The sequence below is a fragment of the Hippoglossus stenolepis genome, chromosome 12 (assembly GCF_022539355.2).
Source record: "Hippoglossus stenolepis isolate QCI-W04-F060 chromosome 12, HSTE1.2, whole genome shotgun sequence".
Classification (NCBI taxonomy): Eukaryota; Metazoa; Chordata; class Actinopteri; order Pleuronectiformes; family Pleuronectidae; genus Hippoglossus; species Hippoglossus stenolepis.
Window position 1 is genome coordinate 8,139,902 of NC_061494.1, and position 27,344 is coordinate 8,167,245.

General features: G+C 44.2%; 1 protein-coding gene across 6 annotated transcripts in view; it reads left to right on the forward strand.

Moving 5' to 3' along the window:
- LOC118118715 (signal-induced proliferation-associated 1-like protein 2) overlaps positions 1–24,742 on the forward strand; it is a 91,519-nt gene extending 66,777 nt beyond the window's left edge. Inside the window, exons 15-23 of one of the 6 annotated variants that reach the window (XR_007034751.1) lie at positions 854–1,114; positions 2,201–2,254; positions 3,797–3,935; positions 8,010–8,229; positions 9,657–9,788; positions 12,165–12,282; positions 13,741–13,819; positions 14,267–15,633; positions 24,729–24,742. Coding sequence is in view for 5 of the 6 variants with exons in the window: in XM_035171963.2 (XP_035027854.1) it covers positions 854–1,114; positions 2,201–2,254; positions 3,797–3,935; positions 8,010–8,229; positions 9,657–9,788; positions 12,165–12,282; positions 13,741–13,819; positions 14,267–14,413 (1,150 nt within the window). In the remaining variant the exon portion in view is untranslated. Of the gene's footprint in view, positions 1–853; positions 1,115–2,200; positions 2,255–3,796; positions 3,936–8,009; positions 8,230–9,656; positions 9,789–12,164; positions 12,283–13,740; positions 13,820–14,266; positions 16,369–24,728 lie in introns of those variants that run through there. The other 5 variants (XM_035171963.2, XM_035171965.2, XM_035171964.2 and 2 more) reach the window with 5 other exon arrangements.
- Positions 24,743–27,344: the final 2,602 nt, after the last annotated feature.

Here is a 27,344-nt window from a genome sequence, read left to right on the forward strand (position 1 = left end):
CACTTTGGAGGGTGTGGCCCAGATGGTCATGAATATGGAAACATGAGTGTATAAAAGCACCACCTGAAGCCAACTGTGATTGTCTCAGGGTATTTAAGCAGAATGAGTAGTGTTTGATCAAAGTTTGTAAATGATAAGATGTTCAAACTAAAATGTAAAGCTGTACAGATTATTTGAATCTCTCTCCTGTAGCTAACAGATACAAACTCAATCTGTGCAGGGGACTTGAAGGTTGAAATACCCTCGCTAGTATTAGCAAGGAGATTTAAAATAAAAGCCTTAAAATAGCAATTGACAGTGTGAGTGAATGAGTCCAAAGGCATCAAATAGAAAGTGTGTTATATCGTTCATAAATATAACCTGAAAGAAAAACAAAAAAAGTTTTCAGGGACTGAAATGTCACTTAAATGTTAAGAATTGGATAGAAACCACTGGGAGGAAGTGGAAACATGTGTCTGGGATTTGAATGCACTGACCCTTTAATCCAGTTTGTCAGTTGATATTTGACTAAATAGTGAAAGGACAAAGTTCAACGGGAACAGTCACATGAGAGACTGGATGTGAGTCATATTCCAATGTAGGTTAGAGGTGAACTAGCTGGAATACGCGTGTGTGGAGAAAGTAATGTCACCCCCGTCGAAGCCAACAGCAGCAATCAGCTTCAAAAATCATCGTTTCTCAACATGGGACGTCACTGCATTGCTGGAAGACTCTCTCATTTTTCATTGTTAATGCTTTTATATACTTTCACTCGCCATATTATGTTTAGTTGGTTTTTTTTTACCTCATTTTAAATGCATTCACTTTCTTGCCATTTTTGAGTTACATTATGCTTTTTTTGCTGTCCGATCAGTGGCTCACACCACTCTGGCAGTCCCCTCGCCCGTGGGGCCAGATACTGTATATCCGCTGACTCCTCCAAGGTGTACACCATCCCCCAGGCCAGCAGCTCAGGGCCAGAGCCAGAGCCGGGGCCCAGCTCAGAGGCCTGTGGACAGACACGGCCCGAGCCTGGCTGTACACTGCTGCTGGGGGTGAAGACTACTGGCGATGATGATGAGGGTGATGATCAAGACCGCAGCACTGAGGGACCTCCCAACATTTCAGAGTGTGGGTGAGTGTGTGCATGTGTGTGTGAGAACATCACCAAATATGCTCTGATGCCACAAAAACAAAAGAGTTTGGTGTCAGTTCACGTGGTTGATATAAAGTTCAACACTAGCTATCATGCAAAGGTACATGTCATACTTTTCAGTCACACTCATTGACCCCATCGCCTTTCTCTCACCGCTGAGCTGTTTCCTCCAAGACTTGCTATTCCACGCGTGCCAAACCCGGTCCAATACAAGTGTCCCCATCCATCAGCCCGCCCAGCGTGCCTTAACTGGCTTTGATTGAAGCCGACAGCCACAAAATAAATAAGCTCAATGAAGCCGCGGACATAATACACTTGGCACATGTCACTTGTGGTTATTGATTGTTCCCGTGAAGCCGCGTCCCCGTGGACTGCCCTGTTGAGCCTCCACCAGATCAGCATCTCTGCTGGGGAGCCAAGCAACGATCCAGACATCAGCCCGACGACACCAGCCACAGAATAGCCTGTAGGGAAAGGGATGTATGCAGTTATTCAGGCATGCTCAAAATGTATATACTCCCTTCAGACTTTATATGAACAACTACATCGGTCTGATGATTAAATCCTTTGCTGTGGAGAGGAGGGCCATTGATGGTGAAGCTGAAACACAGCTGTGTGTGTGTGTGTGCTTGTTTGAAGGTGTGTGTGTGCTGGGCTCGGGGCATATTTTGAAGGAAAGAATGTGAGATTCGCCCTGAAAGAAAACCCCCTGCTCCTGCTCCCAAGTAATTTCATTGAGGCTTTGAAATTTGCCACTTAAAGCCTGTGTGATTGATCGCATGCACTGAAGTCATCTTCTGCCAACTTATGAAAAAGCTCTGTAATTCAGTTACCCTCCCCGTTGTTTGTTTATATATTCCTACAGTTTTATTTCATCTTGCATAACCGTGCCTCGTGATGAATGGCCTAATGTTACTCACAGATATTGTTCTAACGTAATGAAGTTTCTCTTCCCTCATTCTAAAAACTTTCCTCCTGTGCTCTAACACTGTATGTTAACGCAGGATGTGTAAAAATGCTCCTAACCCCCGGCTGTTTCTCTCTTGCTGCTGCTTCCTGTTCCAGAGGAGCGGAGAGCTTGTTAGCCTTCCTTCTCAAAATGCTGGCTGATCGCTCAAGGTACACAGTCAGTTAAAGTCAACCCCGTGGCCCCGATCTGACCCAGCCCACCCTCCGCACCTCCCATGTCCTAGACCACCACCCCATTCCTCTCATCATGTGCTGGCCCTGCCATGTGGCACATGCTGACAGTGGAAGGCGACCAGCTGTGGCTCAGTGGCTGTGACATTTCTGCTGTATCTCCCACAGAATCCCACTGCTGTGTACTGTCCACCAACACTTCTTCCTGTCAGACCCTCATCCCACACACTGCACACACTCCTGTTTAAGGACAGAAGCAAAGTTAGGAATTTTCATAATAAAATGTGGGCTGTATTTTTATTATTTGAAGCCTGTGACAGTGTTCGGCAGCAGGACAGTAATACCTCGTATACAGTAGATGAGGCAGAAATAGGTTCTGCCACATCAAGGTGCAATCAAAAAAATTTCACTTTTTTCCTCATTTTATGAACCAACTCTTTGCACCTCAGCCAAGCCTCAAAACAAGTCATCATTATTTTCGAAATTGAGACATTGAAAGTAGCCGGTGGATGAAAACATAACTTCTTTTTTTTTCTCACACCCATCTCACGACCCGCTGTGCAAAAAAAGCACTGTTTTCGCATTGTAAGCATTTAACAGAGGTTCCCATGTGGTGGAATAATCTTTCATTGCTGAGGTCAGGGCCTTAGCGATGTTGCAGATTTCCCATAACCACAGATTGATCACGGAGGAACAAATTGGGCAGGAGCTCAAGTTTCAGGGGGAAATTAAAGTTGTTTTTCCTAACACCAAGTCACGAATAAACAGAGCTCAGTAAATTGCACTTCTTCATCATAGCTGCAGCCTTCACAACAGAGTAATTGTTTTTGAACAAGAGATCTGGTGGATCAGTTAGAATGCATCTGGCAATACTCGTCTATGTATTCAGGGCTTGGTTGCCATGGTGCCAAAAGCTTAAAACAGGGCAACTCTCAGCAATAATGTCTCTAGGTAACCATCACGGCCAGGCTGTCCCATCGTCTCGCCGTCTAGTGTATCCCCCTGTGGCCATCTAGCACCCTGCCAACAGCACTCAGTGTGTCATGCTCACAGGCTGCTCACTAAAAGCAGAGGTCTCACAGCCACACAACTTCAGCAGCCGTGTCGCTCGCATCGTCCTCGCACTACCTTGTCTCTATTTTCTGTCCCTCTATTTTCCCTTCCTTTCTACCTTTGACAGTGCTTGGCTTCGTTCTTTACAGTCTCTTGAATCATTTGTTTGGCAGACAGAGATGAGACTGGGTGTGGGTGGAAAATGAGTGTTTCCTCCCTAGCTCCCTCTCTAACCCTGTTTCCCCACGATCACCTGACTAGCACTGAGCAGGGAGGCACCTGATGTTGGCATGCTAACACGGACTTCACCCGAAACCCCTTTGTCTGATACTGACACTATCCTCTAAATAGCTGGGGACACCTGTCAACCCAAGCTGCGATGGCTTGAGTTTCTCCCTCGCAGGTTTGTGGATCGTGTGACCTCTTCTGATGAGCCCTGCTCTTCTATGCCCTCTGTATTGTCCACAGGCAGCTGTACGCACAGGAGGCTGCCTGCCGGCTCCAGGACGCAGAGCGGGATGGGAAATCGCTGCAGAGACTCTCAAAAGAAGAATACCTTAAAATGATGCTGCCCGACAGCCCCCCGGGAGACGACAGGAGTCGGAAGGTGAGATCTTTGTGGCCGACTGAATCTGTGAATGACATGATAATTCAGACGTTTTAACACATGGACAAATTAAACCTGTTGAAACTATGATGCTATGATTGATTGCATAATTACATGACAGTGTACTGCAACCCTTAAGGCTACTTTCTCACGCTGACTAACAGACGTGGTACATATGAGGCCAGAACCAGAGCAGATAACCTCGTGCTGGGAAGCAAGAAAAAGCAGGAAAAACATCTGCTGCCTCTCAGCTAGCCCCTGCTGCCGAGCACCTCAACTCTCCCAACACAAGACCCTTTCAGCCCCCACTGACTGGCACACAGTGTTTGGCTAATTTAATTTATAATGGACCTGAGTTTGATCAGTCGGGATGTCATGGATTAAAGGCAGGAAGCTGCAGAGAGTGCATCGATGTTTGATGATCCTGGGTCCTGCCGACTCTATTAATTGCATCTTGAGTTCCCGGTGCCGCCCGCCGTCCCCCATCCCCCATCCATTATCTCCAAGGAAGGGACCCAGGATACGTACAAATAAGCTATTCTTGGATGCCGCTCAATTCGAATACAAATGCATTTCATCCCCTGAGAAGACAAACATGTCCTCTGGCACAGGCAGGCCTTGTCTCTCACATGAAGAAGCTCAGTGCACTGATTAGTTTGTCTCGCTGTCATGCATCGTGCTCACTGTATATAAAACGTGGCCCCTGTGAGAGAACAGGCTAAAATGAAAGCAGGTGTATCAGGCCTTTGCTGTGATTTTCTTTCAGTTGGATCTGTTTTGTTTCGCACAGAGAAGAAAAGCACAGTAACCAGTAAAAAGGTGCACACTGCTGCCTATTGGATTCAAAGAGGAGTATGGTCTTCGTTGTAATCTCACCCTCCAGTCGGATCCTGTGCAATAAAGCAGTGTGTGGAAAAGCGATCTGGGAAAGAGATGCATGAGGGAGGGCACGATGCCAGACACTCTGACCATATACACATCTGATCCCAATGAACACATACTGTTCTTTTCTGGGAGCAGCTTCTCTGGGGCCGCATGTTTTCAATCATCAGCTGGCACGTTAAAGGAATCAAATTACAGCAATGACAGCGTTGGAAACATCGCTGATTTATTGTTGATTTCTTACAATCTGACTTGCTTAATCTCCTAAGTAATTAAAGAGAGTCTATGGTAAAGGATAATGCGTGTGTCACTGAGGTAGTCACCCGACGCTATTCTTTGTCTGGGTGAGCAGGTGCAGAGAGCTTTTCCTCGCCAGCCGCCGTGTCCGCTGGGACGCCCCTTCCACAGACAGGCAGACTATTGTGTGGCTGACGTAAAGGAAAGGCCGCTCACCGCTTATTCTCCCACAGCATTCCACTTTTGAACCTCCTGTGGGAAAGAGAAGGAGAAAAAAAAGGATTTGAAAAGGTGGTTGTCCAACACATCCTCCCAAGTGGCACGTCAAAGGCTTCCAGAGCTGCTTGTTGTCGTCTTTGTTCGGTGTGGGCAGCGAGGACAAAAACAAAACTCCTGTGGATGTGTCACCGCTGCCTCGACTGATAAGAGTGTGGTTGTTGTGCAAAAGTATCAAATCAGGCCGAGGTGCATTTACACTCAAATCGTGTATAATTGCAGATTTGATAAATACAATATTCTGTGTAATGTGCACAGCAGGTTGAGCCAACCAGTGCCAAGTTGTGTTCACGGAGCCTTATTTTAAACTGTCCATGAAATAAATTGTTGCCTCTGAAAAACCATTAAGCCCGATTGCAAATGGTTTCATTTGCCGTGACTCCATTTACTGGAGTTCCTGCGTCTGTGGTATTTGTTTTTATATAGGAGAGCAGCAAACCCTGTTTACAGTTGTTTTGATGAGCGAGAACCTTATGAGGTCTAATCTTGTAAAGTTGGGTGGGAATCTGTGCAATAAGAGACACTCATGTTGAGTTAAAGCCTCTGAGATGTTCTTTCAGAGGTTGTGCGTGTGTTTGTGTGCAGAGCTTTGCATTCCAGTATATATATCTCCGCTTTAAAGACGTACGAGATGTTTGTTAAATTCTCACCATGAGATTTGTGCCTCTTTGAAATGGAGATGGCTGGGTGTTGGCTTGTGGGGATACCAGTCTAATGTTGGTTACAGCTGGGAAGCCAAAGGCAGACATTTACCCATCTGGCCGACTGCCCCGCATATCATTTGTGGCTACTTTTGATGTCACTCCAGCAATATTTATGTAAGCTAAATGGGACAATGATAGATGGGATGGGTGTTTGTGGTTTTGTGTGTTTAAACAAGAGATCCTCTGTCAAAACTGCAGCCACGGTCATGTAACTCTAGTATCTCTGCAGTGGTATGCTGCGTAACGCTCCTCTGTTCACAGAAGACATCCCTCAGGAGTCGGCTGTTCAAGCCCTCTCATCTTGTTTAACTGTACTCTTGCAGTTTCCTTTGACCACAATGTTGTCTGCCATAGGCTTCCATACGTCGTTGAGATTTGTTCCCTCTTATTTTAGAGAGCGTGCACAATTTGCAAATAAAATGTATTCACTTTACATAACGCCCCTAGGCTTCACTTAACTGTGCTCATCGGTTTTCTGGTTTGTAAATAAGGAACCAAAAGAAAATGTGTACCGACTTTATGAACAAATACGATGATCACTGCGTTAAATCAGCAAATCCAGGCGTTTTGAGCCTCCCTTGACACGACAGCTCAGCATTTAGTTAAAGGACAATTCCGGTATTTTTCAACATGTCGTTTTAAATGTCGCCATTGTGATTCAATGGATTGCGCTAACTTGTGTGCTTTTTTTGGGGGGGGGGGTATCGTGTGAAAAGCTCCTTGTGGCTCCGTCAGCTTTCTAAATAAACTTTTACACAGAGTCATTTCAAATGCTTGTCTCTGAGTCCATCTGACAGCAAACACAGAAAGTAGCGGCCTGAAACAACCTTCAAAGCTATGTTTTGTTGTTAGGAAGGAATGCATTTGTTTGAAAGTTGCAGGATTATGCAAAAACTACACAACCGATTTCCAGGAAATTTTGTTGAGAGGTGGGATATGAATAAGAGGCCATTAAGTTGTTTTCTTTCTTTTACATCGTGCGATTGGGAGTTTTTAACATTTTCGTGGGTTTCTCAGGGAATAATTCATGAATCTTAGTGTAATTTGCTTCTGATCCAAATTAAACCCCAGATCTGGTGAATTTAAATGTGTTTTCATAAGGGGACTGTTGGGCCTTGACGGAGGTATGTGGTTTTCTGAGTGCCATTCTAGTTTCTTGTTTTATTGGCAGCTGTAGGATTTTATAAAAGGAGAATTACAAGTACTCCACAGGACATATTTTGATAGTAGTTTTGATCCAACATTACAGTCATTTATATCAAGATATTTTTATATCTGATTCCTCCAGTTTGATACAGTCGCGATCATCCTCGTAATATGTTTGCTTAGAAGACAGTGTAAATATAAGTTATACTCACACGTAAACAAATGAGTGTGGATTTATAAGTAAATTGACCTGGATGTAGATCCCAAAGCACAGGGCTACTTCCTGTGTTTCAGTCATACTCGTAGACAATCGTTTAGCAAACTGAAAAAGTTGTGAATTATTGCACCAGTATTCTCCTGGAAATACAGACAGTGGCTTTCTTGTATTCATTTAACTTGAATTTCTCACATGAATTACATTTTAAATTGTTTTTATTTTTATAAACATAAAGCACTTTGAGATGCATTTCTTATATGAAAGGTGCTTATTATCCTTATTATAAGCTCGGGACTATCGGTTGCCTCAGTGCAGTGACCTCTTGTCACCACCTCCACAAGCCCCGTCCGTTATTTTTCCCACTCTGACAGACACTCGCCAGCTGTGCTCAATCCATCTGCATTTTCCTGAGCGCACAGTCTGTAATTGATTCCTGAGACTGCTCCCTGATGTTCCCTTCCCTCCTTACTGATCCCAGCTGCCTGCTCGTGTAAACGCGCCGTGCAGGGAAGGTGCAGACAGGAGGCCATCGCTAGGGGTTTGCAGATCAATCTGTTCTTTGCATTGCTGCGACCATCTCTTAACAAACTGTTCTACTTCTCCATCTCGCAGGGGTCGGCGATCGGCAGTTTATCACCAAGACGCTCCCTGTACCGGACGCTGTCGGACGAAAGTGTGTGCAGCAACCGCAAGGGTTCGTCCTATGCCAGCTCGCACAGCTCCATGCTGGACCAAGCCATGCCCAATGACATCCTCTTCAGCACCACCCCACCTTACCACAGTACACTGCCCCCTCGCATTATCCACAACCAGGGAGCATCCAACCTCAGAAGTAAGTGCACAGTGATGAAATTCACATGGGGCCACGTGGTGCTAAAGAAACATCTACAAACATGCAAAGTATTTGATTTATCCAAGAATATAGCAAAGTTGCTAATATGTCGGAGAGAGAGGAGGACTAATGTCGTCTTTCTCTGCATGTGGTTCTTGGATGATGAACCTTCTTCTGTGGCACCAGGCGAGTGTCAGGATGAAGATACTTGTTTGAAGAGCCACTTGTGTCATAAATCTCATTAGCACAACTGGTGAACACTCCAGCAACACTCCTCAATATAGCCAACTAATTCGAACCGGGTGAAGTAGTGTGCAACTTGCGAGGGGCCTGCCGCGCCGTCTGCATTAAGCAGACACCTGTCACTGCTGGCGAGCGGTCCCCTCTCCACTGTTCACTGAATATGTATCAGCAATGAGAGGTGTGATGTGTCCTTCCTGCGCCGCTGCAGGTCGTTAAGATCTCTGACATGAACATGCCTATTTTTCCATCAGGAGTGTCACAATGTCTGTCATACATAATGTTTCATTCACTCATCAGTCCCTGCCTGCCTCCCCTCTCCGTCCCTCCTGTCTCATTACCATACCGCTCCTCGCCCGTCTCCGGCTAACGTCCCGAGATAGAAAATGGCTTTTGGAAAGATGCTTTTCTCTCTTTAGCCTCTTCTGGCTGTCAACCTGATGGATTCCTGATTGTTTTGAAGGGTAGCTGAGCACACAGGCTCGCTGAAACAGCCCAGTTTGGTAAACAGAGAATCACTCCAGCTCCGAGATGCTGGATAAATTGAAAGGAGAGTGTCAGCATCACCTCAAGCTCTCTCTGTCTGTTCTCTGCTTCTCCACTCACGATTTTTTTTTCCTGAACACCCCTCTCTGCAGAATGGGCGCTTGTTTATTTGGTTCCCTGTCTTTCAGGGCTGAGAGTGAGGGAGGGTAGAGGGAGACGGAAGGGATGGAAAGGAGATATTGATTGAAACATGAAGACATTCACTTAGACAAGCCATTTATTGCCTCTCAGACAATTGCCTTTGCGTGCGCTATGCAGAGATAGCAGTCGCTAGTCTGTCATTCTGTCACACTGATAGAAAAGTATTCCTTCCAAAGTTAAATTGTTTACAAGCGTAAGGAGGATTTCTCGTTTAAGTGCATTTAGATCAGAGGTGGACTGAGTTGATGGTATGATTGGATCCGAGCGACTAGTGAGCACAGGCGAGCGAGGTGTCCTGATGTGCAGGGCTGGAGTTAGGTAAAGATAATCTCTTTTAGCAGTGATGACTAGTTCAAATAAAAAACCCTGCCTCCCCCCCTCTAAGCCTCTCCATTGTCCTCACCCCTCCTGTCTGATGCAAACTGATGGGTGACTCAGATTAGTCCTTAAAACCCAGGCCAGGCTAAGACACTGATCGGAGTGCCTGCCTGTCTCTGCAGATGAGTTTTGGTTCTCTGACGGCTCCTTGGCGGACAGGTCCAAGTTCAGCGACCCGGGCCTCATGCCCCTCCCAGACACCGCCTCGGGCCTGGACTGGTCCCACCTGGTTGATGCAGCACGAGCCTTCGAAGGTAACCAGCCTGGCTGAAGCTGCGGGCACATTGTGCAACTCCTCCCCCCTACACCATCACCTTCTTCCCCCCCCTAGACGTCCTAGCTGCTTAGCACGAGTGTGTGTGTGTGTGTGTGTGTGTGTGTGTGCGTGTGCGTGTGTGTGCGTGTGTCGGCAAACTGCAAGTGCTCGCTGGCTTGCATGTGTAGGTTTGTGTGCGCTGCGTGTTTGTGTTTCCTAAGTGCTGTAGGAGGTGACTTTTGGGAATCCCTCTGCTTTTTGCGCCTCCACTCTAAGCCCCATTGCAATTCCCATCGAGCAGTGTAACTTGGAAGAATGAGCCATCATTTCTCTGCACGGACACAGAGACAATTTTCACACCATAAAGTCAGCAAGTCACCACTCAGGGAGGGCTCTCAAAGCGGTGACTTGTACTATTAAGCTCTTGGGTTGATAGTTTGGGGGTAATTTCAGGTCCTCTCTTGGCCTTTTGTCCATTAAATTTGAATACGGTCCACTGGAGGATGGTGGGGGTTTTATTTTATTCTTGAAAATGAAGACAGACACACGTAGACAGCCCAAAGTGGCAGATTCTCCCCTTACGAATAGAAATCTTCACTTTTTAAAGATGGACCGTTGTTTCTTATTAAATGCCTGAACAGCTGCTTTAGAGTATTTGTGTTTCGTGGTGGCACCTGATTCTGGGATGAGGGATTTAGGAATCAAGCACTCACATAAATGTATGAGGGTTTATCGAAAATGAAAGCTGCCTTTTCACTCAGTCTCTAACTTTAACACATCTTATCACCTCATGATCGACATCATTACCTTTTATTACTTTTATTTTTTCTAGTTTTCGACCACTCTCATGCCAGTCTCTCCTCCATCTGTCACGAAATCTTATAACATGCCACGAGTTTCCTCGCGCTTGAACTCGCCTTGACCCCGCGACCAGCGAGCAATGTAGCATGTGACCGTTCATTTGTCATAATTAATGAATCCTCTAGGGAGTTTCTCCTTTGATACACTTCCTGCTGCATCGCCTGCAGCATATAATGTAACAAGAGTGGAATCAGTGGAGATGATGCAGAGTCTGACTGGCAGCAAGAAGGCAGTTGTCACGTCAGACCCGGCTGGCCCAGAAAAAAAGCGCTGTGTTAACCTGAGGCTTGTTGCCGAGCAGAAAGTGGCTCCAGGCTGCCATTGTGCCATCATGTATGTTTAACCAACTCTGTTTACAGCACGGAGAGAAAGAGGTTGGCAGAGATGTAAAGCATTTGTAGTTTTCACTACGATGGTCCTGTGTTTCCTGAGAGACGATTCATATTGATGATGCACACAGACACTTTGGATTGGCTTCCAGCAACCAGAGAAAAAAAGCACTGCCCTGTCCTCACTTTGGAGAGTAGAGGCTGATGGAATTAAAAATGGGTGTTAGTCCATCCCAGCAACAAAAGGCTTTTTGTGGAATAACCGAAAGCTCTCGTTGTAAACAACTGGGATATGTTTTAACATTAACTCAGAAATAAATCAAGCACAGCATGTTCACTCACGTAGATTGTCATGATTTCTCTTTCGCCTAATCTGTGTTTGTTTGATTTTTAGCCGCTTGTTCGCTAAATCTGTGGAAACACGGGGTCACGCAAAAAAAAAAAGACAAGCTGCTTGCCCGCGCCTGACGCCGTTTTCCTCGAAGTCTTTAATCTTTCTGATGCAGCCATTGAGTATGATGAAAATGTTCATTCATATGTAAATGAAAGCATGGCCTCCCTTTTCCTGCCTCGTCTGAGCAGCCGACTCCGGGCTGCATCAGCTTTTGTCTTGGAGTGGATTAGCTTTCATTTGGGGGCTAAATTAATGGGAGGGTTTCCTTAATCTTTTCTATGAATATGCAGATCCTACTATCTTTAGTCTCAGACCAAGGGCTTGAGTGAGAGTGGATTCTAAAGAAAAGAGCATTATGCCTCCAAACTGAGCAGTCCCTGAGCGTAACATGCCAAGTTTGGGCTTTCCATGGGGCTTTGAGGGAGCTTAAGGGCCTGATATGGTAAAACAAGCATGACTGGTGCGTTACAGCTCTGGGATTCAGCCCATTATGAGCCAAACAGCTGTCAGAGGAGCCTCAGAGGGGTGAGGGCACCCGGAGCGACCCCCAAGGGACGTACTTGATCTGGGATAGTCAAAAAAGGCTGTTTACCACCTTGTTCCTTATTGACGAGTTCATTCATATAAAGCATGAATGAATGAATCGCCCCCATCCTGTCAAGTGCTTGCGTGTGTGTCATTCTGCTCTATTTTAGCTGCATGTGGACACCGGGAAATTTCTGAACCAATTTCCAGTTTTTTGATGTTAAGGGCAGATAATGACCTGTTGCGTCACCTGCTCTCTCTCCAGATCAACGGGTGGCTTCCTTCTGCACCATGACGGACATGCAGCGCGCCGAGGCTTTGCAGATCTCGAGAGAGCTGACCAGACGTGTGGTGGAGGCGGAGGGAGCGGCGCTGGATGCAGAGTACGGCCTTACAGACAGACACAAACACACAAGCACCAATGATTCAGGAGCAAGTGAATAATTGACTCTTTGTTCAACCCTGCACCCAAATGGTGATCATCCAATCGTAGCTTGCCGGCCGTACCCTTAGCACAGCAGGCCTGTCAGGAAGATTTCTCCACATGATGAAGCAGTGTGCATGAAACTCTAACAAGAGCAACACTCTGTATTTCAATAGTAAGGATGGTGGTGTCACCCTAAAAACAACTCAAGAACAAAGGTGTACAGTGTGAATCAAACTGTCTGGCTTTTTTTAAAACACCTTTTGTAGGAGTAGAATATCCACAGTGGGAGCCACAGTGTTGGTGTATTAGAGTTTAGTGAAACAATAGCAGCTCTGTCTTGCTCTTTATGCAGTTTGGAAAAGCTCCAAAAACGTCAGTCAAACCGGTTTTAGATTGTGAAACCTTTGGCAAATGCATTGTTGTGTCTCATCTTCAAATATGGGTGAAAGTGAATGTTGTATGTCTGCTAGAAATTAAAAGCTTGCTTGTTTAAACCTACTCTTGTAACATCAATACAAACTAGTGCAACATGACTGTTTGGAATGGGTTGTTTTCATGGTCTGTGTTGATGCTGGTTGCAAGTGACCTGCAGTAATTGAGCCGTGTCCAGTAAAGAGGGACTGCTGGCCTGCAGAACGCTGAAGCCACCGCTGCTGCACAAAGAGCTGTTCACCTGCTTATTCAAAGTTCAACGAAGCAGAACATCTGCTAACATCTGGCTTTTGTCTTCAATGGGAGTGGATACAATCAACATTCACTCCCGGGTGTGGGTGCATAAATAGCCACGAGCGGTTGAGTCAATCACATTTTTTTAGCAGGTTTATCTGCATTTTTAAAAAAAAAATGCGTATACCTGATTTGCAGGTAAAAGAGGAATCAGTTGTCGTGAATACACACGTTGTCATGAAACACGCTATTGTCATGATTGACAACATCACTTACATTAATGAGTTAATGAGTCCAACCACCACTGCCACAGAGCTCTGGTCACCTGTTTATTCACAGATTATTCATATTTAACATACCTGGGGTCCACATTGCTTAAGATTTGACACTGCACTTCCTCGTTCCCTTAACGATAGACAAGTGTGAAGCCGATCAGATGAACAGTTCTGGAGATACATGAGCCACAGACAGATAGAGATGAGATACAGGCAGATATTTCTGGAATTGTTAGGTAGAAGATGGATTAGATAGAATTCACCAGTAAATCTGCCTCCATATTAACGGTAAACTGCACACTTACTGCGTGAGAAGAGAAATGTTGACTGGCAACAGCAGCTAAATGTAGGACTTAACAAGGTGTCCATTATTAGCTCCTGTATCCTGGTAGAAACTCTTCAGTTTTATTTCTGTGATTTTTCTGTCTTGAGTCTTGACTCTTAACTACAAGCTGCGCTCTTCTCCTCTCCAGCGGCTCCCCCTCCACGCTAACCGGCAAAGTCAACCAGTTGGAGGTGATCCTCAGGCAGCTGCAGCATGACCTCAGAAAGGTACGTGTGTGTATCAAACTACTTTCTTGATTATGTGTCCACCAGCAGTTTTTTTTTTTCTTTCCTTTGCTCTCCTTTTCACATCAGCACTCTGTGCATGACTGTGTCGCACAGCTCAGGAGCGTAAGACACTGAGTAATGGGTGCCCTGAGGTCTGTGTAATATAAACTCATCCACTTAATTCAATATCCTGCTTCCTTTCCTTATTGTGTCCCAGCCCAACATTTCCCCACCTACACTAATGTGCTTGAAATGGAGAGAGGAAATGCACTTTTATCAGGACAGAGAAAAGGCCGCTTTGCCATGTTAATGCCTCCCATTTACACGGCGCCGACGAAAGATGGATGTTCTCGTAATAGCAGGGGCTTTTGTCAACTCCCTTCTGTAACGTATTTATTTTTGCTTCATGTCCCGGTGTTGATTGTGTGTTTGTGTTGCTGTGTTCAGGAGAAAGAGGACAAGGCGATGTTGCAGGAGGAGGTGCAACACCTGAGACAGGATAACATGCGGCTGCAGGAGGAGAGCTTGTCGGCATCGGCTCAGCTCAGGAAGTTCACAGAGTGGTTCTTTCATTCCATCGACAAGAAGCCCTGAGAGGGACGGAGAGAGAGAGAGAGAGAGACCTGCAGAAAGAGGGGAAGAGAGAGCGAGATGGCCTTCACTCCTCCTGGGCACCCACTCAACTCCTACTTAAGACTCCCAGATGATCCACAGGCAAACAAACTTTAAAACAAACCTTTACAGGCCCCTAGAGAAATTAAGACTCTTTAAAAAAAAAAAGCCCTATGGCTTTAGGAGACTGTCGTGCAGCCGTGTGTGGAGTGACTTGAAACCCTGATCTGGACCTTTTAGCTTTGGGATTGTCCTCTTGTCTGCAGTGCGGGGCTGTTTCTTGCGTTAACGGTTTTCTGTGCTGGCAAATAGGACTCTCGGGAAGCGTCCTCATATCCGGTGCTGGAAGGAGGAATAGAGAATGGCAAACCCCAAGGGGCCCCCAACCCGTGTCCCTGAGATCTTCTTACAGTAGTGGAATGTAAAGCTCATTTACTGTAGTCAACATATAATCTACCTACGTATGTCACGTCAGTCTACTGTACTGTATACTCAGCTGTACTGTATCATACTGCGCACACTGTCACACAGCTGTTTCTGTGCCGGCCTTCATGGACACAGGAAAAGTAGGGAGGGGGAGGTGGGGGAGGAATGTACTGGACATAATGAAGTGGTACTTACTGTCTGCTTGCACCAAGAGGAATCCACATGAGTCGGGTCTTGAAACGTACCGTGGTTGTGGGGGGGGGGAAACATGAATGTAGCTCAAATGAGACCCTTTTATTTTCTCTGGAAGTCACAAAAAAGTTTCAAGGTTTGATGTTTTGGTTTTTCGTTGAATTAATACCACTTTTTCTTTGTCCTCAGTGTCGTATCGTAGGGTCACACGGCAGTAATTTTGATGTTTCAAGGTGCTTTTCCCTACACACACACATACACACACGCATCTGTCAGTAGTTTTTTTCCATTCACTGTCACAATGTCCTAGCAATAACAAAAGTGGTAGTTTCAAAACTGTGTTTTAAAAAAAATAAAATAAAAGAAGAAGAAGTTAGCACAAACGTGAAGAGTTCCTGTTGAGAAGCAGTTGTATTTGACATGTATTTATAAAACTGTGCCTAAAATTCTCGGTTGTAAATGGATTGTTTCTCTTTGCTTTTAGTCGTCTTTTCTAATCACAAGCCTTGTCTGTGGCTCACTGATATAAAGTCATGTGTGTGGATGATGATGGTGTGTGTGTGTGTTTGCGTGTGTGTGTGTGTGTTGGGGGGGGGGTAGTTTCACAGCAAAATGTGTTCTTATGCAGTGGTTTCTAGAGCATTAGAGCAGGCGCCAGTGAACCACACTTACAATGCCAAATGTGTTTATTTCTGTACATATCTGCCACAGAAGTGTCTTGTATTTAACACTATTATTTAAGCCTATTTAACCTAAAGTTGTTTATTTTATTAAAGGTATTTGTTTTAAGGTTTTTTTTTTCTGCACTAAGGAGAGATAAAGCTCTGTGTATGTTGTAAAGTGTGTAGCTTGCCAGGGCAAAAAAATATATATATTTAAATATATAAATGATGAATTTTTTTGGAGGTTCCAACATTTGGATGCTGCTAGATTACAGTTTGCTGGTTTGTATGCTTTTAAAAATGTCTCTCTCCATAAACTGTCTCATCCCTGGTGGGACACTGGTTTTTTTTTTTTTTTGGTTCAAATTTTTGCTTTGTTGTTTTTCTTTTTTTTAAATAAATGTAGTTGTACAAATAAGTAATTTTTTGGTCTTTATTACAAATTATAGTTTTCCAGACACCCATTATATAGCCATAGCCATAATAATTTGAAAAAGAAGCAGACCTTTCTTTACATCGCACACTTTCAGAACAGTTACAAGGTGCCACACACGATAGAAATGAAGAATTGAAGATAAACAATAGGAATCAATTGTAAACAAGAATAGAAATGTTACAGGTAAGAAAACAGTGCAATTGTTCCAAAGCGTGGTAACAGGAAATGTGGAATGGTGAACAGGGCCTATACCGAGGACCTGAGATTATGACCAGGTGTAGGTGAAATGTACTTAGGTGCATGTCCTGAACGGATTAAAAAGTCAAAAATATAATCTTGGAATCAATTCTAAAATTGACCAAAAGCCAATGGAGAGAAGCTGAAATCTGAGTTATAAGCTGCTGCGTTTTGGACAAGATGTCATTTATGGAAACTCTAAAAAAATAAAGTTTAATAATGTAGAACCCAATGCTGTTAAAGGAAGAGCTCACATTTTTAAACTGTCTCAAACAGGTAGTTTACACAGAGCTGAGCTAACCATGTTTCACTAAGCTAATAGTTTGCACTAGCTTTATATTTACTGTGCCAATCAATGAACACATTTCTCTTATATGCCTGTGTCTACACTGAGTCTCCTCTCCTTGTGTGAAGTTATCCCTTCCTAATGCATTTGTAATGACACAGATCCACCATCTTTGATCTGTGTAAAAATGAATTCCTCTGATCAGTCAAACGAAGTGTGGGTTCTTACAAAGCTGCAGCCTGTTGAGTGTGAACCCCCATTTATTAGCATCCGTCCACCACCACAACCGAGCAACTAAAAAAAGACTTGATTTGTGAATCTATCCTCACACATTTTAACAAATTCTTACATCTGCCATTTACGTGAACTTTGAAAACTGTGCTGCAGAATCTGACAAAAAAACGAAAATTCAAAGCACTACTAGCAAATGATTTGAGGTGTGTGTGTGCGTGTGTCTATCTATAGTTATGAGGGCAATTTTTGGTTCAATACCATCATTGTGAGGACATTTTGACTGGTCCTCAAGAATTCAAAGGACTGGTTGAGTGTTAAGACTTGGTTTTAGGGTTAGGGTTAGAATTAGGTTTATGTTAGGCATTTAGTTGTGATGGTTAAGTTAGGGTAAGGGGCTAGTGGACGTATTATGTCAATGAGTGTCCTCACAACTACAGAGAGACAAGTGTTAGTGACTGTGTGTGTGTCCTCATCAGTGAACTGATACCTGCTCTCCAGGTGCCGACGAGAAACAAAGAGCTAATTTTGAGGCATGCATTTGCGGAGCTCCCGCAGGAGACGGCGAGAGATTTTCCTCGAGACTTTTTCATCCTCTTATTTTGTCAACAGCAGGTGTTCTAAGACTATGGAATGGAAACACGAGATCCTAATGTGTTTGTGACTTGATTCCCCGCGTGTTGGTCTGCTTTAAAATAAATGACAGATGCTGCTTTTCACCTCGGGGACGGCAAAGGCTGAATAATTAATCATAAGCCTTTTTGGGTGCGGAGAAAAAAAAGAAAACAATTAAATTTGTTTGCTACTTCCTGCGTAAACCTCCAGCCCAGCTGCTGAAGTGTGGTCCAATCTATCACGTCCTCCCGGGGCTGGTGGGTGAGCAGCTGCAATGGATTGTGGGTAGAGTTGTGCTGGCAAAGTCCTTTTTGGATCTTTTGTCTTACCTGTGAGGGACATGTAAAGATGTTTCACATGTTTTTATTTCTGCACCACCTCTGTGTCAGCAAACAGTGTGTGAGAGTGTGTGAGTATAAAAGAAGTAGCTTCATCACTTCATGATGGACCTGGAGGTTATGACATCACCTGGCAGCTTGACTGGCCTCCTGAGAGGCTCCTGATCTCTGTCTGACCTCTCTCCATCAGGCCTGCCCAAACCAGAGCTGCCCACAAAACGCCTGCATGGTCGCATGTGTTCATGGACGAGCTCCGGGTCTGGCCAACAGCAACGGGCAGTGAGACGAGATAGTTAATCTACGTGTGTGTGTGCGATGCCAGGACAGCAGATGGGAGCCGGCACTGGCACAGGACGAAAGTGTGTGTGTCTGTTATAGACGGAGGCGGATTCCAGGGAGTGTTGCGAGGGGTAAGATCAGGAGTTCGACCAGCGGCCGAGGAGAGGAGAGGAGCCAAATGGCTCTGGCACGAGAGGAATCTGGAGAAATATCCGGGGGACGGAGGCAGAGGGTGAAGATGAAAAACAAGCTGCAGTGAAAAAAAGATGCATGGGACCATTCCAAGACTACAATGACATACTGGAGTTTTATTAGCCCAGCAAAATATGCTGACAAGCAGTAAAAGTTAGACCCAATCCATTAGGTTGAGAATCTGCACTAACCAGATGGAAGAGCTTACACCCACGCAAACCGTATTGATTTCTAATATTCGACTGTGTCAGCAGTTGAAGGAGTAAAGGCTGGCGGTCCAGGAGACACGGCCGTCCACTGCTCCACAGATTTGTTCCTCATCACACATAATAACATGTGACTGGGACGCAGTTGTCCTGCGTCCACAGTCCCACAGCAGATGCTCCTCCGCTGTGATTGCCACCCCAGTCGGGATCACGTTACCCAGAATAGGGTTCAGTGTGCCCAAAGCACAGCTGGCACAGCACAGAGGGAGGGGGGGGTCAGTGTGTGGAGGTCAGCCTGTAGTTATTGCCTGCAAAATATCAAGTGTCAGTATCAGCTTCATCTGAGACAATGCGTTTGATTTTGTGTCGCAGTTACTGACAACATCCATCGCTTGGATTTCGGGGAATTATTCATAAATATCAGGAGAATCTGTGGATGCATTATTCAGAGCAGCTGTTGTGTGTATTCCTCGGTTCAATATCTTCATACGGCTTTTACCAGAAAGTCGGTTGTGCACAGTATTGACCACGGCTCAGATATTAAGCACCGAGGAAAGAAAAATTCAATAAGCATGCCTTCGGTGTTGCCAGACAGTTATGAAATCTCAATCGTGTTGTGTGCCTGCCAGGCGTAACGGCAGGATTAGCTCTCTCACCTGCACTGCTTATCTGTGCAGCTCATCTCTCCTCTGCAGGTGCTTTGAAACTCCCTCCCACTCATTGGGGCGGTGCGTCACACACACACACACACACACACACACACACACACACACACACACACACACACACACACACGCACAAAGCACAAAAGAACAGAAATAGGAGAGGGGAAGAAAAGAGAAGAAAGATCCTCCAAAGCAGCAGACAGGCATCTCTCTCTCTCTCTCTCTCTCTCTCTCTCCCTCTCCCTCGTCTGCCTCCTGGGTCCCCACGGTCTGTCACTATCTGTCAGTCAAGTCACAGGTGACCAAACCTCTCAGCTGAACCTAGTGAAGGGCGACATCTCATAAGCCGCTCGCCTGCCTGCCTGGCCTCAATAGAAATCAAAAAGGGTATTAAAAAAAAAAGAAAAGAAAATAATTTTCCAGAAAGGTCATTGCTGGCAGAAAAGCTTGAAATCTCACACGGCCGGCAGAGACAAAAAACCGCTTGACCGGCCTCTTGTGCTGTCGCCGTGTGCCGATGAAAGTGCTCTATTGTGTTCTCTGTGTGTGTGTTCTTCCACCGCCAAATTAGATAAAGAGACAGGAACAAACAGATAAGACAGGGCTGCTGAATTATCTTCATTTGTCGAGATGTCCTTGTCTGTTGTCCTTTTCAGCCGCCGAGCAGCAGCGAGCGCCGCTATTGATTCTCAATCGGCTTCCTCTGGTGCAGACGGCCCCAGCTGAGAGGAGGCATTCAAGGCGTGGGGCAGGTGGGCGAGTGGGCGGTGGGTGGTGGTGAGGAGGAGCTCAGACCCAGATCACTACACTGACTTTTTCCTCTAAAAGAAGAAAAAGGGAAAATCTAAGAAATTGATTATGCAAAGTCGCATTAGTCTGGCCGGGCCTCTGTGGCTGAGTAGCGAGGTTGATTTTTTTTAAAGGGTCATGGGAATATTGATGTCCGGATGGCGAAGGGTATGTGTGGGAGTGGGGGGCGCACAGTACCGAATAACGAACAACCCCCACTGACCCATCATCAGCAATAAAAGCTTAACTGGAGAAGAAATCGATGCCGTGTGTGAGAGGGGGAGACACGGAGACACTGGAAGGTCAAACACAAAGAGCTCAGGAATGAGGGACACCAGGGTGCGTCTACCTTCACCCGGTCACACGCACGTCACACTGTGAAAGAGAACGCATGCTGACCTGTCATCACCTGCAGGTTACATCCGCCAGGGAGGTTCTGCTTTCACCCCTGTCCATCTGTTTGATGGTCTTGTAAGCAATATTACACAAAACTACCAGACGGATTATCAGGACACTTGGTGGAAGGATGGAGTATGGGTCAGGTTAGAAGCCTTTACATTTTGTAGAGGATTCGCCTCAGGTGGCGGGTCGAGGATTTTATTTTTGTATTTTTTTTTCAACATTTTCGTCGATCTCCCAGAGAATGATTTTTCGTATCTTGATAGAAAAAATCTGGCATATAAAGATCTGGATCTATTTAATTTAGAAGCGGTTTCATGAGGAGAGTGTCGAGCCTTAGCGTAGGCATGAGTGCCCTTCTACTTGAAAATGTTCTGCACAGTTTATCGGAACAGATCAAAACAAAAAAGAACAAAACAAATCAAGGGATTGCTTGAATGTCATTATATAATGTATTATCATTTATTTATTTAAAACCTTGGGAGACACATTGAGGTAGAACCCTCATTTTCAATGGTGCCGAGGTACAGCAACACAATACAGGGGATACGATACATTTAAATTGTAACAGCAATAAAATAATACATGGATATACCAGTTAAATAAATTAAAAGTAACGATGAATTTATAAAATAAAATAAAAATAAAACCAGTATAGTAAAATGAAAAGCTAAAATCAATGATATTGTCAATTAATGCTCAGAATTGCCTCTGTGGTATCAATGAAGTCAACTTGAAGTTCTGTTGGAGTCTATTCCAAGTGTGTGGATATTGTAAGAAAAAGCAGAATCTCCTGTCTCTGTGTGGATCTTTGGCACCTGATGGGTGATCGGGTGAAATGGCCACAGACAAACAAACCCATAACTATCTCCAGGAATAAATCTTAAACCGCATCTACTGTATGGGTTTGAGGGGGTGGAGCTTGTTAATCGACCATAAATAACGTCACCAGACTCCAGAACAGAGACAAAAACTGCTTCAACAATTATTTATCATGTAAACAGAGGAAAACAAGATTTGTTAATAAAATGTAATCCCAGTTTTATTCTTAGCCTCGACATATCAATGTGCACTTTAAAGGTCAGTTTCTCGTCAGTGCAGATGCCAAGATATTTGTAGTATTGCACTCTTTCAATTGTAGACAAATGTCCCGGCATATTTGTAAGAGCATTTGTTGTCATTTTTTTGTGTTATCGTCTGAACCGATCGTGTCGTGTGGAAAAAAATCCTCTCACAAAATATTCGCAGTACAGACACGGTCTTGGTCTGGACCAAAGTGGTGAGTCAATTGTCCAAACAACATTAGCATGCAAAGAGTCACGCTGCTAACGTGACTAAAACGACCTCTGTCCCAGGTCATCGTCAGTGCTCACGTGATCCAAAATGTTCTTGAAAGTAAATTTGTAACCTCTCGTCTTACACCCCCCACCTGAGGAGTGTGTATCCTAACACACCCCTGCAGTGATTTTTCACATGCCAGATGGTGACATTGTGTTCACTCAGCACGTTAACAGAAGTCATGTACGTATATATCTATGAAAAACACACAAAGCGGAAGATCTTGATTTGTGATTTTAATCAGTCGGCTTAATAGCAGGACGTTATGTTCACTGGGAGCAATGAAGCAAACATGGAATATTGGTATTTTCCTGAACAGCTTATTAACCGGTTCAATAAGTACAAATGAATGTTGGCTTCTTCCTTGGTGACAGCTCAGTTTATGATGTGGTGGAACAAAGCTGCGGGGCCACGGCCCAGTGTACTGAACGATCAGATTGACCTGGATCACTCAGATGAATTCACCATTAAAATGACATGTGATCTATAGACTTTAATTGGGATATTTAAAGTATGCTTGTATATTTGTATACATTTTTCAAAACTACAATTACCTATTTAATGCTCAGTTTATACTAAACTGCTATAGATGCATTATGACATCTAACGCACACATGACATCATTATATATAAATTACTGTATGAATGAAATGAGGCAAAATTGCAGATTTCATGTTTGATGTAATGATAAAGATATGAGGGATAATTTCTCCAGCTCCACACACATGCCTGAGGAGGACCTGTTAAAGTTGACCTCTGACCCCGGTCATTACTTTATATTGATTGCTTGTCCAATCAATAATAGACAACATAATAAGGTGGATGCATTTGCATAAAACAGCCATCTCAACCTTTAATGTCAGGAAAACAAACTGACGCCTTTCCAATCCTCTGACGTGCTGTTGTGTTATTTACTCACTTACTTACTCACGACTTATTCGGTTTTGTTCCCCGATGCGACATAACACTTTGACAAGTGCTCACCGCGCTGCCGGTGTAATTTATATGTGCAATAACACAAGTGCAAAGCCCTGGTGATCTGTACGTCAAAGACGAGCGAGCTTTCTCTGCCAGATCCCAGAGGCACAAGACTCTCACTTCTCTGTCAGCTTTTACTGTACCTCCATTCCACATGACACCCACCTCCTCCTGTTGTAAGGTCTTTTCTTTCTTTTAATACCGTTTTCTTCCCCAATGTAGATCATTTTACTTTATGTTTACAATGTTTCTGCCCTATTCATATCAACTATTGTGCATTTTTACCTTCAACAAGGAGGTTGTGTTTTCATCTTGATTTTTTTTGTTTCACTGTCTGTTAGTAAGAAGGGTTGCACAAGAACAATTCAACAGATTACCATGAAACTTGGAGAAGGGCGAGAGCCCATTAAAGTTTGGTGTGGATGTGGACCAAAGGACCAATTCTGGAGTTTTTGTTATCGAGAATATTTCATGGATCTTGATGAAAAAAAATTCAGTACATTTCGAGGACTGTGTTGGGCCTTGGTGGAGGTATGTGCTCTACTGAGTGCCATTACATTTTTTTTTAAATAAGACATTCCCATAAGCCTCAGCCATACTTTGTGTTTATTGGCAGTCATTTGATCTGTTTTATACATCTAACCATCCATTATCTATATCTCTTATCCTTGGAGGGTCCCGTTTACACACTGGATCGGTAGCCAGCATATCGCAGGGCAAACATACAGAGACGTGCGGGTGTGGCTCAGGAGGTGAAAAGGGTTGTCCGCCATTGGGAGGGTCAGCGGTTTGACCCTCATTCCCCCATTCCGCATGCTGAAGTGTCCTTGGGCAAGATACTGATACTGTGCCAGCAACATCCACTTAACCTAATCTCAATCTGCATGTCTTTGGACTGTGGGAGGAAGTAGGAGTACCTGGAGATAACCCAAGTGGAAAACATGCTAACTCCAAATAGTGGAGCTGTGAGGCCACTTATTTTATATTATATAATCTATTTGCTTAAATCTGTCATTTCTCTCTGTAAATCTTGTTCCAATAAACAACTTCCTGGTTCCTTGCTGAACCAGGTTGCTTAACGTGATCAGCATGTTGTCACTGTGACGCATGTCTGGTTAGCAGTGTTAAGCATGTTGGGCTAACACCACCGTGCCTCCTCACTAGCTGCTTGCGTGGCTGTGAAGCCTCCGTCATGTTCTCCCACAAATTACAGAAACAAACAAAAAGTCTCAGAACACAAAGCTTTTGATGTAGTGTGGTAGTAAGACCGAGCTTTTGTATATAGATTTGAAGCAGCGAGATAACATGGTGCAAGGATCAGAGAACAATGGGAGAACGAGGGGTTGATGATGGAGACCACATTTCTCTCTCTCTCTCTCTCTCTCTCTCTCTCTCTCTCTCTCTCTCTCTCTCTCTCTCTCTCTCTCTCTCTCCTCTTAATGCCCGGGCTTATCAACAAAGCCAGGTACCAATCTGACTCCCTTCTACTGCATTCCTCCGTGAAAAGACATCTAGTCTGGATGTTCTGCAGCTGAACATTATGCACCCTCCAGCCAAGGTAAACGCACACACGCGGAAACAACAGAGACTGCTTTTGTCCGGCTCGTAGATACTGTGATTGTGGCCTTTCTCATACAGTCTCTAATCAGCAGCCTCGATCTGTGACAGTGTGACAATGTAAACTGGGCAGAGAGACAGCGAGAGTGACACTAAGTGCAAGTGTGCGCCTCGTGGCAGCTTGTGTGTCTGCGAGCAGCTGGACGGGCTCAAACCACAACAACATCTTCAAGGAGCGAGCTCAGGTTTCTATCACACCACCCACTACGCAGCAGGCTATAACAGGGCAGGTGGGCAACGGGCTGAAATTAAATTACTAATATAACTCTTGTTTATGTTCATATTCACAGAGACTTAACTATGTTGTATTCATGTACACACATTTAAAAAATATTGTATTATTGTCCCAGTGCTAGAAATGCTGAAATGTTGCTGAATATATGAGAGGATTCACCAGGACTGACAGCCAAGGTGTGTGTGTGTGTGTGTGTGTGTGTGTGTGTGTGTGTGTGTGTGTGTGTGTGTGTGTGTGTGTGTGTGTGTGTGTGTGTGTGTGTGTGTGTGTGTGTGTGTGTGTGAGCAATTCATCACTCGGTTTGCCACCAGCCGTCTTCCTGTCACTCTCCTCCGGTGTATTGTGCAGCTGCAGCAAACACAGGCAGTAAACAAACAGCCCAGTTATGCACCTTGCAGGTCATTTTAATATAGTTTTACTCCGTTTGCAGAGTAAATGAGAAAAAACTTTTCCACCGCTTCAATTACTTTCATCTTTTATTTCTATATATGCAACGTGTCCCATGGCTCCTTAGAGATCATGATGGTGGAGCCATGATTCAACTTCAAGGAATAATCTGTCTTCTAAATGTTTATCCCAGAGAACTTTCTCACTTTGTCAGTCCTGCCTTCCATATTCACTCATTCAATACTTAAAAACAACTTTAGAAAACCCGAAAATGTTTTAACCTCAGTTAAAGTAAAGACATCAAATGTCTTTTTTTACTCTGTAAATCGACTGAAACATCTTTCATTAAGTGATGTCTCTATATCTTTGAGGTCATGCAACAAGTGACGTTTATATCTTTGCATTTCTGGCTCCAACTAAATCGTTTTCAGACATAAACTCCAGAAAATGTTTAGAAATACAGACATTTTCTGTAGTTTTCACACATGAAGAGCACAGCAGGAGATTGTTCCGGTCAGACGTGTTCATGACAACAGGAAAATGTCTGGAACATTCAGGCGAGGGATGGCGCCTGGGAAAAACATGCAGGAGACAGGACATGACAAAGTCAGCTGTGGCGTCAGCACCTTATGACCAAAAGCATGTGTTTTCCCGACAGTTTCCTGCGGAATCCTCACATCTTATTCATCTTAATACTCTCCGTCCCTTGAGGGTCATCAACGATCTGCCTGTGCTGGGCTACATGTTGGGCCCCCCCCCCCCCATCTTAGGGCGATTAGCCATTGTTTCCACCGACGTCTGATCACACACTTGTATGTTCTTTATTGAAGTAATCTCACGTGGGCTCACTCAAACATTTTCCTGACATTTTACCAGGGGAGTGGCAGGAGATGCTCTTCTCAAGAAGGACTGGAGTTTGATATATAGTGTATGTATGTAACCTCGACAGAACAGATTTTAATTGAGCAACAGTACTTGTGTTCTTGATTAAAACCATGACTCACTCCTTCGTCACTGTTTCCTCACTGTCCAGCAAACTGCTCTTCTGTTGCTCCTGATAACACGGTCTGTTGTTATCACTCGTCGCTCCAAACACACTTCGAGAGATCCACTGATGAAAGAACTAACAGTCACACGTTTCAGGGATGTTGAGAGGCACTCTGGGAAATGAAGGAATTCACTGAGGTCAAGTGGGTTCATCGACGAAAGCAAAATAAAGCGTGATGTGCACATGACAGACTGTTGATGCAGTTTACACCAATGAAATATAATCTGTCTCTAAGCTTTGTACTTGTTGAGGTTCAGGTCAATTACATAAAAAAACTGAAGAATGTCCTACACAAAATAGTACAGAACAGATTTAACTTGTGTACCCTGCTCCCTTTTATTTAGAGATTTAAACACAAAGCTAATTCATCTTTAAAGGGGAATTGTTATTTCCGGCGTTCATACTTCTATTCTGGTTCACAGTTCAAAAACTTATTATTTTTCTCAAGCAGCTTGTCAAACAGCACCTCAGTTGAGCCTCAGACTGAAACAGGAAACATTAACTCTCCTTAACAGCCCACTTTCTTCTGATTGGCCAAAGCCCTTCGAAGGGCCACTTGTTAGCACCACCTCATCCTCTGAGCGTTAAAATCAAGTAACTAAACTTAAGTAAGTAGCAACTAAAACTTAGTGACAGAACATAAATGATTGCAAAAGGATAATTCTCAGAATCATCCGTACCATGTTCAAGCCTGAATCAGATCTTAAATATGAGGCAGCATGAACTGAGTAATTATTGTTCTTTACCTGCTCAATGTTTGACTCAAGTGTGGATTTAGTCTTTCACTTACAATCTGATGTTATATAAAAGCTCTTGTTAGTAGTTATTTTTGTGGGAAATGGGCTGTTGGGAAATAGAAAAGCTGATGTTGCCAGTAAAATGTGATTCTGCTGTTGCCACACGACTGTGTAGTAAACCTACACTGTCAGTAATTCATATGCTGCAGCACATCACATCCATATAATACAACAAGTGCTTTGGGAACGTGGAGCAGATGACCATAGAAATAAATCTGTGACCAGCTGACATCGTATAAAACCTGGTGTACAGTTACATACGTTTACCTCATTGTATGAATACAAGACCAGAAAATAAGGACTGTCGGACAGTATGAAAACACATTTCCTCCCATAATGCTTCACTCTGCTGTCACTTGGCTTACTCTGAGGAAGAGAAGCATTATGTGGTGTTGATGGGAACAGCCCTGCTCCTACAACACTTCTCACCAAAAGCACAACACACAGGATCTGATGAACCAGCATCGAGCACCAGGCCAGCCCTGCACTGTGGCTCCATCACAAAAGTACAGATCAGAGATTCAGGGTTAGGCTTCAAATGATGTCAAGCTAAAAGAGAT